At 30.5% G+C, this 15543-nt stretch overlaps 1 protein-coding gene across 1 annotated transcript in view; it reads right to left on the bottom strand.

The window, feature by feature from the left end:
* LOC106464435 (DIS3-like exonuclease 1) overlaps positions 1-15543 on the bottom strand; it is a 59976-nt gene that overhangs the window by 5264 nt on the left and 39169 nt on the right. Inside the window, exons 15-21 of the mRNA XM_013924576.2 lie at positions 13286-13380; positions 11562-11724; positions 10406-10501; positions 9493-9645; positions 8761-8910; positions 7101-7208; positions 2281-2598 (exon numbers count right to left, since the gene is read on the bottom strand). Coding sequence (XP_013780030.1) covers positions 2281-2598; positions 7101-7208; positions 8761-8910; positions 9493-9645; positions 10406-10501; positions 11562-11724; positions 13286-13380 — 1083 coding nt within the window. The remainder of the gene's footprint in view (positions 1-2280; positions 2599-7100; positions 7209-8760; positions 8911-9492; positions 9646-10405; positions 10502-11561; positions 11725-13285; positions 13381-15543) is intronic.

Here is a 15543-nt window from a genome sequence, read left to right as displayed (position 1 = left end):
AAATAAAAAAAAGACTTTTATGTTGAAAAACATTTCATTGAAAATGATGTCGTTTTGCATGTGACGTCATTTCCCCGAATAGTTGTCGAGCCATAATGAGTCATTTATACATAGCTGGAACAGGTAGCAAAATACCCTAGTAACGAAAAGACCGGTAGCAAAATGTCTGGGTATGAAATGTTAACCATGATACCATTCTCTTCTCTGCCATCTATCAAACTGTCGTTAATGTTTAGTCAAACAATTTGTATTTGGATTCATCTGTAAAAAAAACTTCTCCTCCAGCTTTACACATCCCATTACTTAAAGTCTTGTGCCCATTTTAGCCCATTTATGATTTTGTTAACTTTTCTACAAAGTGGGTTTTGAGCAGCTACATATCCATTGAGGGCCACTTCATAGTAAAGTGTATGTTACTTTTCTGGAGGTAATATTTACACTTGTACTTGCAGCTAGGTCACTCTACTGGATTGTCATGTATCACACAAACAGAATTGTTTAACACCATTTTTGAAGAGTTTGGACTTTCTACCAGGCCCACTTGTATTATCAACAATACTAGTTTCAGTTTCCATACAGATCCTACTGAAACATTAAATTTTGTCTCAATCTGTAGTACATAGTAGCCTACTTCAGTCAAAACTTTGTATTCTATCATGTAAAATTTCTGTCCTGAGAGCCATAAGTGGAATTCACTCACCACACTACTGATAGGAATAGTATGACTGCCTGTACTTGTAAAGGTGTGTCAGTGTTTGCCTGGTTGCATGAAAGTCAATCACAGTGTAAACTGTTATCATATTCTGATGCAACTCACTTTCATAGAACAAAGGAATGGGAAACCTCTGATGTTAGCATTTTATACCCATTTAATCCACAGTTGTTATAATAATTTCCAATTCAGTATATCTCATTAAGTTGTTAACAAATCGATCTGTTCAAGTGTAAAAAGTTGGTTAAACTTTAAGTTATTCATGAAAGTAAGATGAAAAGCAGACCCGATTGGAACTGTGATTATTTTGTAATATCTGAATGAAATAAAACTTTAGTAAGTTTTTTTTATTGAAGTGTAAAACTTACAAAAAATATTTTTCTTCATTCAAACTTTACATATATTACTACAGTTTTTTGAGTAAATCTTTGAACAATCCGTCAACTCTCCCAAAAAATGCACTTAAAAGCTTGATAAATAACAATATGAGAAAATTCAACCACTGAAAAAAAATTTTTTTTGCTTTAAATAAAGAACTTAGCATGCCATAACTATCTAATATAATTCAATCTCTTAGGAAAAAAGACTTTATAAAACATCACAACTGTCCATTTTCCAAACAATATTCACCAACGATTCATACTCAATTTTTACAAAATTATTTTAACCATATTTTTTAGAAATACTTCTCAAAACATATTTTTTGTTATCTAATAAAACTTTAACACATATTTTGTGTTAACATTTCTATTGTATATTTGTAAACCTTATATAATATATATATATATTTTTAGAAGTATCAACACAATATAGGTATCTCCGTGAGATATAAACATAAAATGACAAACGCTTTATACATTGCTTACAACTGGGACAAGCTTGCATGCATACAACTCTTTTTTTTTATAGAATAGTTATACCCTTAAAAAAAGAAACATTCTCTTAATACAATTCACACAAAATTAAAGGCAAACACAATTTTTACATACAAGAAACATTGAAAGCCTTGATAACAATTAGAATTATAAATTATGCAGTGGATTACTGTTTTATTAATTTGTACAATTTGAAACAGTCATTCTACTTTTATTTGAAAAGAGATGACAAGCAGCAATACAAAAGAAGTAAGTACCAAACAGTTGAAAAAATGTTATAACTCACTCCAATTCATAATACCATTTTATTTAACTTAATCACTGAAATTGTACACACATTTTCATCCCTCATATATAATTCTTGTTCACCCAGAACTAGCTTCAATGATGAATACAAAACGAACAGAATATTTAACAGCCTCGAAACAAATGTCTACTGCTAGAATATTAAGACATAATTTTTTTATTACATGTTTAATACTCAATTCAACTTTTTAATACTCTTCACACTATCCTCCATTATTTGGTATGAAAGAATGAATAACCAGTTATATCAGAAATTTAATTTTTATTTTACCCCTACATTTGCTGAAACACCTATCCCTTTGAAGATAAGCATTTTTCCCTGAATTAAAAAAAAAAAACGTGACTCTCTCTCTCTTACTATTTGTCAAAAGTTATAAAAATACTCACAGTGAGGTGATCAAATAACTGGTATGTTTGTCGGTAAGTAAACGTAGGGGACACTACAGTGACTGCCTTTTGTGACCTCTCCAAGTGACCTGCCATCCATTCTACTCCTTTGTTAGTAACTACAGCAACCTGACCATCTTTCTTATACAGATGCAGAGGTCCCTTGACCCCAAACTTTGGTATATATACCAGGATACCATTAGTACAAAAGGAATAGATAACACCCTCTGCTATACACAAGGTATCATCCAAAGCATTTTTCTGAAAATAAAGTACTTGGAAAAGCTCAACCGAAATTTTTTGGGCTTTCTGGGCTGCCTAATAAATGAAAGAAATAAAATATTTAGTAAGGAACTAACATTCTACAACATACTGTGATTATTTCATTTAATAATTCTTTCATTAAATTACGTTAACAATTGTTTTCTTGAATTTCTGAGATGCTGTGCGATTTATGAATCATGGATATGTGAAGTACAGACAGTTTGTGGTCTAATGCAAAAGACATTCAAAAATAAAATGTTAATTTGTTACCATAATTCAAAGAAATCCTGTAAGTAAACTGCCAACAAATAGAGACTAGTGAATTAACAAAAATATAACATTTTATATATGTGTGTGTGTGTATATGAAAACAATAAACGTAGTAATTTTATATGGGACACAATATGCTAATAAAGTTAATTAGTTTAATTAGTTTCAGTGAATATTTATTATTTGTTAAGTAATGTTTGTATATAGTGTTTAATTGAGATATACTGTAAAACCAAAACCTGCTTATATAACTAACAAGGTAATATCACCAAACAACATCCTTGCCTAGAGAAAACTGAGATAGGACAAGACTGGAACCCTTGACTCTACTAATCAGGCCTATTTGGTCAATTGAACTACTATATTTTGAATACAATGAATTCAGTTTTCACTCTATTGGCTTTCACAAAGAGAGAGTAGCAGGAAACATTAGCTAAGCCAATCAGTTAAAAAATTCAGAATCTATTTATTTTCTCTCCTCCTTTTGCTTAAGGTGCCAATTTTAAGTGATTTTAATCAGGGATTAAGATAAATACTTTAAAATTGTAGGTCAAGATATCTGACAAGAAGCCAGACACCATTAGTCACAATAAACAACATTTAAAAAAAAATAATTATAACTTTACAAACTCATTCTATTTTGTTTTGCTGTAAACTATCACAAGTTAATAAAAGGCTACCTTCTTTAACAACAAAGAAAAAATATAAGTGATGTGCCATATCCAAACTTCACTTTATATGGTATAAACAAGTTAACAATGTCTATAAAACATTTTTTTTTATTGCGTTAAGGCAAAGCTATAATAAACTCACCAAGACAAATTTATACATTTTAGCCTTTGTCCCTTCAGATTAAACAACTCTTGCCATTGGTTCATCAAACTAGGAACTACCACAGAAACAACAGCACTCTTCAACGGTTTTTAAATCTTCTTTGCTATGACTTTTATAGCTTCAAAGTCTAAATTTAACTTTCCTGAAGCAGAATCCCAATGCATCCTGCTTTTTGCACATTAAAATTTTTGGTGCGTATTATGCATTCACGGATTTTAACAAGACAAGTGTTTTTGTTCTTTTTTTACAGTTTCTTTGGTTTCATCATATTCTGATACTTCCACTTGTTGGTTATTAGATTTGGGTGTTTAACTCAATATAATTAATTACCTACGAGCATTGATTACATCAATTAAAATCAACCAAAATAACGTATAAAATGAAATTATGTTCAAATTGATTAATGACACGAAAATAATAAATTACTCTAAATTTTTATTTCCAATTACTACTATTTTTGATTATGCAAACTAGCTAAGTCTTGGAATGTTTTGTGGCAATCGTTTGATATCACAATTGTAGTACAGCTATAGTGTATTCAAGTAAAAATCTTTTAATATCACAATTGAGTATAGCTATAGTGTATTCAAGTAAAAATATTTTGATATCACAGAATTGAGTATAGCTATAGTGAATTCAAGTAAAAATATTTTGATATCATAGAATTGAGTATAGCTATAGTGTATTGAAGTAAAAATATTTTGATATCACAGAATTGAGTATAGCTATAGTGAATTCAAGTAAAATATTTTGATATCATAGAATTGAGTATAGCTATAGTGTATTCAAGTAAAAATATTTTGATATCACACAATTCAGTATAGCTATAGTGTATTCAACTAAGAAGAATCACCATTTTTCTAGAATCTATATACCTAATTCTTATTAGGTAAAGTCCAAAAGTTCTTATTCACATACATTTCCTTCTTGTTATAGTCTGGTATAACTTCTACAATTTTAACAAACTGCAGACCAATAAAATGTTTTAATTTTATTTCCCATTATTATTTTACCAGACTTTCATGCCCTAATTTATAATATTGGTTTTATATAGTTATTTTTGGACTACATTACCAGATTTTAAGTGTATTATTTTACTTTCTTTCCTCAGACAATATTAGTAATTTATTCACAGTGAATTCCTGAATACAGTTTACACTTATGGATAAGAGACTTATAAAGATTTCTTCCATGCCCATTGTGTAGATAACGATGAAGTGAAAAGACAACATCGTGTAAGATTAGTTCAAACAAACATTTTCAACTTATATTGTAGAATTCCTGAATACAGTTTACACTTATGGATAAGAGACTTATAAAGATTTCTTCCGTGCCCGTTGTGTAGATAACGATGAAGTGAAAAGACAACATCGTGTAAGATTAGTTCACACGAACATTTTCAACTTATATTGTAGAAGATTACAAAAAAATACACTTCTGTAAGAACTTGTGTGATGAGAAAGTAAAAGTTTAGAATAAGTATAATCTCAGTGCATATTGTAGACTAAACTGAACTAGTGTAAAAGATGGGTTAGTTCTCATTATGCTGACCACAGAACTAGTATTTCCAGGAAAACTGTGCTTATTATACGATATATGCAGATATAGCATGGATACCACATGGATATAACACAGATACCACTAGAAAAAGTTGTACACTCCTGCAGCCAAAAAAACAATTAGAGACCAAGGAAGTACCACACACAGTGTTTCTCTCGGGAACAGATTTACAGTAAGGTTTATTTGTACACTACATACTAAATTTGTTAAGCAAAGTTGAAATTAAATATAGCCATAAACTTGAAGGAGTTCGAGCAACATACTGTAAATTATATTATTCAAAATGTAAAATAACCTTCCTCAATAGTATGTTGTTTTTGTACAACTGTGGGATGCAGTATAAAAATAACAGTACTACAAACACTACACCACTGTTGCGTCATCTACTGAATGAAAACATAACTACAATTTCCACTAGCTGTGCTACACTAAACACCATCTCTCAGCAATTTATGAAACAAATATCCCCATGTTAATATTTGAAACTGGCAATAGCAATAAGAATAATGCAATATTCAATTTGAGACAAAATGCACAGATAATATCAAACAAAAAATCAGTTCTTTATTCATTCTCAATAGGTGGAAGTTATGTTTGTTTGTGTTAGAGCAAAGCCACATTAGACTACCCATTGTGTTTGTCATGGAAAAACAAACCCCAGATTTTAGTGTTGTAAGTCCACAAACTTACTGCTGTACCACTAAGGAAAGGAACAGGTAAAGTTACGAACAATAATATTTTTAATGCATAATTTGGTAGATAATTAAATTAGCATTGCCAATACCAAATTTGACTATATTGAAGAAGTTTTTTCTTTTAAGTATGAGACAATTTTTCTCAGATACTCTAATTTATTCATTGATAATTAGATAATTATTTAAATATTTATCAAATGAATAATCATTACAAAGTAAGATTATGAGTTACCTGACTACAAGTTTATTTTAATGAAATAATTAACCACAAGCTAAAAATTGTGTCCGAAACACCCAGAGATCGAATAATTTTAAGTAAAAAAAATTAAAAGTTTCAAACCATCAACAATTTGCCTCAAAAGAATTTGAAGCCATTTGTGAAACAAGGGATGGAAACAAAAAGGGTGGGAGGATAGACCAGTTTTATCATTAATATAAATAAAGATTTATCTGGTCAACCCCTATCATTTCTCTTAACATTACGCTTGGCCATCTTACTGTTAGTTCAGCATTATACTCGTACACATGTAAATTGTTTTTTGCACTGCCGCCTAGCAACAAGTAGATTTCAGCTATTCCTTTTCAACAGGGTCCAAAGGTTCCTTTTATTAACATCTTAGTTGACCATATTCTCAGTAGTTTCCAATACACAATGTGAAACATTCTTTATGTAAATAAGAATTCAATTCTGACCAATCACAGAATTAGAAAGAAAAACACGGGTTCGGTATGCTTCATTCATTGTTCAACTAGAAATAATCCTGGGGGAAAAACAACTAATGGGAACAATTGTTACCCAACCATCCTTCATTATTTGTTGGATGTCCTTTTACGAGTATAAATTATTCAATAGTAGTGGCCTCAAAATGAGAAGAAAACAGACTGGCACGACTGTATAAATGAGTATTTACAAGCAAGATTTCTTAGTAAAAACGATTGACCCTCTTGTAAATATTTTTACCTCTGAAAAAACTTACATAAGTGTTTTGGTTCTTTCTTTTTTTATAAATGTTACATTTTCTTAATAAAACCCTAAAAATAATTAGTTTTAAATTAATATATTGTGAAATCATAAAATCATTGACTTTTGTAATATCTTTTAATGTTAAAAACATCAATTAATATTTGTTATACATCTTACCAAGCTAAATTATTAATGATCAAGCATTAACACTGAAAAACAAAATGGCAACTTACTCGGTTCCTTTCATTAATGTGTTCACAGAGTTCCTGTAAATCAGTGTTTGACAACAGTTTATTACTATTGTAATGTTCCTCTATAGCTGATAAGAGAAGTCGGTGCACCTAAGATAAAATTAAAGCACTGATGAAGACCAAGATATACATATATTTATATACATGTAGATACTTAATTAACAATGTAAAAAGCAAATATTCTGTCATGATAGGTTCATATAAAAGTACAATATATAGGTAATGTACAGTCTAGTGTCAGTTCATGCTATGAACTGGACATTAAATTCGAACTATAGGTTGCTCTTCTTACACTAATATGACAGGTTTTTGATATACAAGCTCTAGGTTTTTATTTTAATTGTCGAACTGATGAAATAATGTAGTGCAGATAGCCCTCATGTAACTTTGAGCAAAATTCATAATTCATAACAAAATAATGTAAACTTAAACCTTTAGGGTTTTAGATGAGTTTTTAGGTTTATACATTTCTAGTTCACTAACGTATAAATTTATAATGTTATCACAACCTTCACACAATATTTTTTTTATAAGCTAACAACTGGCAAAATGTTACAAGTCTCAATAATGCACTTTGAGAAAACAAAAAACGTTATCAACAACCACAGGGCTAAATGTTACATTTAAATTGATTCTTGCATTACCTTACTTTGAAAAAATTCATTCAGTAAGCAGTTATGAGAAAAAGGAGGAAGCCTTGACATCTTGGCTACTTGTAGAAAGAATTTTTATGCTGGTCAATTATCTTTAAATTTGCAATACAGTGTCTTTAATATAAAGGATTTGTTTTCAATATTGAGTAAGTGTAAACTAATCATAACATATGTACCAAAAAATTGGATAATCAACCATTTATGGTTAAAAATTAACTCTAGTTAAAAAAAATTATTACAAGCACTCAATAATTGTATAACAATTATTAGCTAAACAAAATTCGATAAAAACTATAAAAAAATCTGTAGCGTTCATCAAAATATTAAAATAGAGACTGTCCAAAGCACCATTAGACTTGGTATTGATGAATATTTTAAATGTTTTAGTTTTATTAGGGAAAATTGTATTTACTTATTTAAAATTCAATTTCTAGTTGCTTTTGGATGTTATATGGCTAAAACAAAATAGAAGGTAATCTGAACACTAACCATAACCTAGCTATAGAACTTATAATAAAAGCTTAGTAATCAGTGAAAGTTTTTTGAGAATAAATAAATAATTAAAAACTATATAACTACATAAAATAAAAACCTATGAAAATTATTAACAAAAATAGCTGCAAAACTTGGTTACCCATATTAAACTTATTGGTTTCACTGCAGTTTTACGGAAGTCTATCTATATTTCAATAAGCAAAACAATTTTAAGCCTAATAAACATTTCAACAAATCATTCCTGATGCATTTTTTCTCAGTTTTCAGTTGAAATTTAAAAAAAAGGTTAAAAAACCCAAACAGCAGCACTCATTGCATACCAAGTATTATAATTAATAATATTGAATAAAAAAATTTCCAAAAATGTTGACAGAAAAACTCTTTAGGTATATAAAAGTTAAATACAGAAAATTATATCTGCTTGTAAAAATCTCTTTAATGAAAATTATTTGTAAGATTCTTGTACTTACAATAGTTAACATGAGTATAATTACCAGTATGTCTGCATATCTTCTGATTGGTGAAGTGAAGTGTGTATATCTATTCAGACCAAGCCCATAGTGATAAAAATCCTCTAAAGAGTAAGAACCCGTAGAAAAATATCTAGCCTGAGACATAGCACGAGTGGCCAGCATTCTTAACACCTAAACAAAAACATTCACATTTTAGCTGAGATTAATCCATGCATACTTTATGTCGTTCCCTAAAAAAACTATAGCTTGTAAGTAACACGAATTAATCCATTGTTTTATGGTAAACAACAATGCATATTCCATTTCAACTTCAAGAAATAGACTAATTTTATAATAGCAGAAATTTTATGTTAACTTATCATGCCGATTTTTTTACTCACGGTAAAGAGTGCAATGAGAATGACATTTATTATCATAAACTATCTACCTTTGGAAATATATTCAGTTATATATAGTTTTCCTCCTTATAGAGCTCATATGCATAAGCTTAAATTTTAAATGACAATAATTCGTTAATTATATCTGGAGAAAATAAAAGCAGCAAAACTTTATAAGCAACATTAAGGGAAACCACATATCGATGTTACAATTTACTATAGTAAAATACATATAAGATTAATAGCTTATTATACTTTTTCTTTTGTATTAAAGAAAAACACTTCAGCCAAATCTGAAAAACTGCTACACAAAATCTTGAGTAGAAGAAAAGAAACTGTGTTCTTACTCAGTACAAACAACCAACAAATTACAGACCTTATTCACGATAGGATCTTTTGGGTCAACTGCTTCATCTAGAGATACAGCAAGAGACCTGTTCGAGTTTGTAAGTATTTGAAAGCCTTTGACTGCAGCACATAGCTTTAATTCTTCCAGATCTTCACTTCTCGGAGGAGGGTGATGTCGTAGCTGATAAAGAAGTGATCACTTATATATACAAGTCCTTTATAAATTATATCAAAAATGAAGTCTCCAATAATCTACAAGATGTATCTCAGTGAATAGTTATTTTCATCATACATTAGTAAAAATGTATCATAATTACACTTCTATACAAAACTTTAACACTTTTTCTGCCAACACATACACACCATAATTTTTCAAATTCAACTGTCATAATTTTAAACCATTGTTTTATTTAACTTAAATTTTTTTAACTGTTTCTTTTTTTTTCAATTTGTAAGTATTTAAGGCTGTGTATGTTATAAAATCAATTTTTAATATTTCTTAAAACCAGGCTGAAAGATAAAAAAAAAAAATTAATCAATTGTGTATAATCCTAGAAAATTCCAAGTACACTCTTATATGAGCTAACAGTATTAAGAGAAAAGTACTACTATCCAGATATCTGAATCATCAATAAATTTGAACATAAAGGAGTTTATATTCAATTATTATTTTATCATCATCAGAGTAAGCCTTTTAAAAATTGAGGTAAAAACCTCAATAAATACGTAAAAACCAAATAAAAACACATAAATGATTAACATTTTCAAGTACAGAATTTAGGAACTTTATTCTGTATACTTAGACATTATTACTTGTTTTACTTACTTATTTACACAAGTACTTTGAATTTTGATCCTTTGAATATGCAAGAATCTGTTTCATCTTTCAAGAGGTATTCATTAAATAAACATAACAATCTATATAAAAAAAAACATTTTACCAATGCTTGATGGGGAAAAACTTCCGATATTTTCTTTCCCACCCAGAAGTTTGCAAAAATCATACACTCTGCTACAGTTTCATGGACTTCAAGATGCTGAGTGAGAAAGAAGCATGTACTTATATTAAGAATGCTGGAAATGTTTTGAAAGAGCTACAAACACAGCCTCTGTTTTTTTCTAACGTGGAAAAAAACTACCCACTAACAATTATATTATTCTATATTTTTAATGTTTAAATTATGCCTAATAAATACTATCTATCATAAGATTAAGTGGTACCTAATAATGTTATTCTAATTTAATTATATGTAAGGAATAATATTTATCATGAAATTATATGGTAAATAATGATTCTGTTCTACATTTTCAAGGTTTCAGGTTTTTGTTTTATTTAATAAAAATACTTATCATAAAACTGACTGACATACATGTAATAGTAGTTACATAAAGTACAAAGAAGAGAAAACAGCAACTGTTAAAAATGAATGTCAATGTTGTTATATGCTGATAGTTTACACATTTTAATGTGCATAAAAATTACAACAAATCAAAGATGGTTGTAAGCTCTAAAAGAATTGAGATCTTGGAAACCAGGAAGGATAAGAAAATATTTTCAAATCTGTTATTACTAACAGTTTCACCTTCCTAAAGGAGCTTTTAAAATGTTAATAAATGCTTTTCCTTTACAAAAAAGACAAAGTTACATGTAGCTAACTTCTATCGTCATTAAATGTACATACAGAAAAATGTATACAAGATGTTTGAACTCGAGCCAAAATAAATTGGTATTGATATTTTTGACTTAAATGGTACTAAATGCAGCACATGAGCTAAACGGCTAAGTAAGAAACATCTACGTTGATCAGAGAGAGAGGGCAACCAATCAGCAATACCAACCACCTATATAACTACATTTAAGTAAATAGTGAGATTTGCTGTCACATTTGTACCAATCCTATAGCTGAAAGTGCAAGATATGTTGAGTTTCACATCATGGACCAAGCCTGGGACCTTCCCATCCATAGACAGCGTGCTAAATAAAAATATTAATATACCCAAAATAAGATTTTGACAACTGTGTCTTTTCTTTTATTTCTGTGGATTTGTGAATGATAGTGCTGAAAATTAACCAACACAAAACTGATCGTTACTTACTTCTTTAGATTTCACTGTTTCCACCTGGTGAGTATAAGATGAATCAAACTCAAACTGGACCTCTAAACTATCAAGTTCTAGAGCACCACTTTGAAGACGACGCTTTTTAAGAATTCTACCAATAGCTGTCAGCTTGATTAATGCTTCTTTCAATTCTTCAAATCTATTAGCAAATATCAATTTACTGCTAAATGGACAAAAATACCCTTAAAAAATACATTTTTGGTACAAAGATAGTTTGTTACATGTTTCACACTCAGCAATGGTTGATTTTTGCCTCTTAGTATTTCAATATTATGCATTTGATTTAATTAAGAACTACAAATATGTTTATTTATGATAGAAAAAAAAAATTATTACATATTTGCCCCAGCTAATTGTGAAAAAACTAATACATCACCTTTTCAACCATCATTAAGCCAGATTTTCTGTAATTTATTTATAAAGTTCTCAGTTTAAGCAAACTTCACAAATATATGAGTCTTGAGTACTAGAATACAAAACAATTCAAATCAAAAAGACACTGATTTTGAGTTAAGACACTTAAAGGTTTGATTTTGTAGAATCACAAAATCATGTCTGCTGTAATTTGACAGAATATAGCCTCACGCACAAGAAAAAAACGAATTTTTACATATCATTTGACATTTGTAATAGTACAAGTCATTCTTAATGTCTCTTATGATGTGAAATTTTACTTTCATGCTACAAAATCCACTTCTTTGCATACATTTAGGCTCTGAACATAAGGCTAAACATCTAATTCTAATTAGAAATACATAGTTAATGGCACAGGCTAGAAAAATAGAGACTTTATACTCAGTACTAAGGAGTACTATGCTTATAATAACTTCCATAAATGATGTTATTTGGAATAGGGGAAAAAAAACCATTTTTTCTTAAATACATGTTAATTTTCTCTAGTTCTTTATGAAAGAAAACTATGCTTAAGATCTCATAAAAACGTTGTATAATAGTTTTAGTTAAATCCTTTATAAAAGTAACATGAATGAAACTATTGAAACTAAAAAAATATTAATTGAAAGGTTTTCCTAAGACGAACAAAATAATAAGCTGATGCATTTTCTTATAATACCTTACAATACAGAAGCAAAAAAAATCATTATAATGTAAGGATGTAATGTAACTCAAAATGCTTTTAAACACGACAATAAAACCTTTTTACTCTTTTAATCATTTATTGAAGTTAGAACTTCTATCAGAATTTTCTCACTTTTTTTTGTTAATCTTCACATTACGTTGATAAATACTTCCATGCCATTAAGTATAATGATGGCATGCTTTAATTTTCTTTAATTTCCTTAGATTTTGAAACATCAGTTCAGTATTCTTTATTTTGTTAACTGGTATAATTTTTAAACAAATATACAATTATTATTTTAACTGTTCTATCAGGGGGGATTTTTAACTTCAAAATAATATATTATTGAAAGAGTTAACAAAACTTAATACAATTTGAATCATTTTTTTATGTAACCACATATACTGAATTTACTTATTTAAGATTATCGTTGAAGAAGTTTTTGAAAAATATAATACAAATTACAAACTCTGAAGTTATTTAGTATGAAAATACATTGTAACATTAGTGGTAATGTAAAGTTGGTTAACATTATTCTCTATCTGCAAGTTAATAAATGTACATAACTAACATCATGAACATTTCAGCTGTGCAGTTAAATGAACAACTTGGTCATACCTACTTTTCAACCATCACAGTATTTGAGAACTTCTTTAACTCAGGAATTGTAGACTGCATTTCTTCCAGTGATTTTCCATTTAAAATATCTTGAGCTGCCTAATAATAAAAAAAAAAATTATAACACCATAAAGAAAATTAAAAAAAAGTTTCACATACTATCAGTATTTTACAATGTCATTACATTCAAACTTTCAAAGAAACATGAGATCTTAACTTTTATTACCATCATAACTTTGTCTAAATATATTACAAATAGGTTATCATGAATGAAACATTTAGCTGACAAACACAACAATTTTAACAGTAATCAATATTTAACTACACTACAAATACAATGAGCCATAGTAAACATTTTTTTTTTAATTTGACAAAAGGCAATTCTTGGAATAAACTTTTTCTTTATACTTAAATAAAACCAGCCACATGAACATAGGAATGCATCTATAGCTTGAATACCTTAAAGCTTTGCTAATTGTGATTAAAAAAAAACGGGCAAAAAACAAAAGATGGGTGGAAAACGAAACTAATAATTTAATATTAGTCTATCACTTAGAACTCCCACTTACATCACAATTAACGTGGTTCACCGCATCTTCGCATGTAAATCATCATGCAACAACCCTCCACCAATACAAGAGGGAAACACTCTCCTGAGCATGTGACTCCGTCAATTCGATTCTACCAAATTATAACTTCAAGATTAGGCAGATATGAAGCACCAGTTTTAAGTGGGGAGGAAGGGTTGGAAGTGTGAAAGGAAGTAAGTGCCTATCGGAAATATATTATCAGTGTAGGAAAATTATAACTTCTGATACAGTATCTTACCTTCTCTCACATGTATAGCTGGGATCCATCATTGAAGAGGTGCAGAGACCAGTGTGAGGGACATAGAGAAGTATCCTTCGAAAGAGTTTGAAGAACACCCTTGAAGTGTGATCCCTGTTGGGTGGAGAACACACGTGGGATACTGCATCACTTCTGTACCAGATATACTCTTTGCCTAGTGTGGAAATAGGTGTTGCATACACAGACAGAAAGTCACAACAAAAAAAAAACGAAAAAAGGATATGCCCCATGGTGTAGAATGGCTGGGGCGCATTGGACCGTACTCAACTAGTCAACTCCATTCCAAAATCAAACAGCATCGGGCAGATATCTTCTGACCCGTGGTACAAAGAGGATTCACACCGTCTTCACCTCAAGTTGAGCAGAGTGGAAGGATATATTTACCAAACCAATCCACCCAACATGGCACACATGCACAAATCCACAACCACAGCCAGTCATTTGGGAATCCGACTGACAACATCATCCTCAGGTAGTAAAACACGTGGAGGTGGAGTGCCAGAGGGATAACCATTGCCCAGAGCAACATTATCTGCTGGATAGGACCACGTGTGCATGCAACATCAACCTCCAGGACCAACTTTATGGAGTCATGGAGATGGAGATCACAAGACCAAACTATTAGAACAAGGTACGACCAACACGTATGAGAAATTATGTAGATTGGTCAAGCTCCAATCCAAAAACACTTACTTGGAACTGACATCCAAGGTGATGGTATGATGAGGGATCCCAACTGGAAGGGTGAACTGCAATGTGATGGATCTACTCGAAAACAATATCCTCCTCCTGACAGGACTGCATATGAAGCTGGAGTGCAACGTCAACTTCCAGGTCCTACTGCACAGAAATGGATTTCCTCTGTAAAAGATATGCAATCTCACCTCTTCTGCTTTACCCATGCAAGTTCATAGTTTGGTGCAGTCTGGAACAGGCATATTAAAGAAGCAAATATATCACAAGGAGAACCTACCTAGTGACCTTGGGGAACATCCCATCTCAACAGTGTGTGTTATTGGCCATGACTATACACTGAGATTGTTGGGATCACCCACTACCCGAAGACAAATTTGGTGGGATGTCCTATGCAACCCTTGCCAAGCTATTCCTACTAGTGATCTTGTGGAACACCTCATCTGAACAGTGTGCATTAATGGTCATGAGTATACATCAAGATTGTTGGGATCAGCCACCACTCAAAGACAACTTCGGTGGGATGTCTCATACAACCCTCGCCAAACTACCCCATGCAACATCATTCTACACTAGGGCCCAACCCCATAGAGATGGAGTGACAGAAGCAGTTGAATCTAAGTTACAAATGGACAGCAACTGCCTGTTGTAGAAACCGACAAGTACAGGACGACGTTACGAAAGTCTTCCACCTCGAAAGTCTTCAGGTGGAAGACTTTC

The sequence above is a fragment of the Limulus polyphemus genome, unplaced genomic scaffold (assembly GCF_000517525.1).
Source record: "Limulus polyphemus unplaced genomic scaffold, Limulus_polyphemus-2.1.2 Scaffold1653, whole genome shotgun sequence".
Lineage (NCBI taxonomy): Eukaryota > Metazoa > Arthropoda > Merostomata > Xiphosura > Limulidae > Limulus > Limulus polyphemus.
Note: the sequence above shows the minus strand (reverse complement) of the source record. Positions and strands in the feature narration are given on the sequence as shown.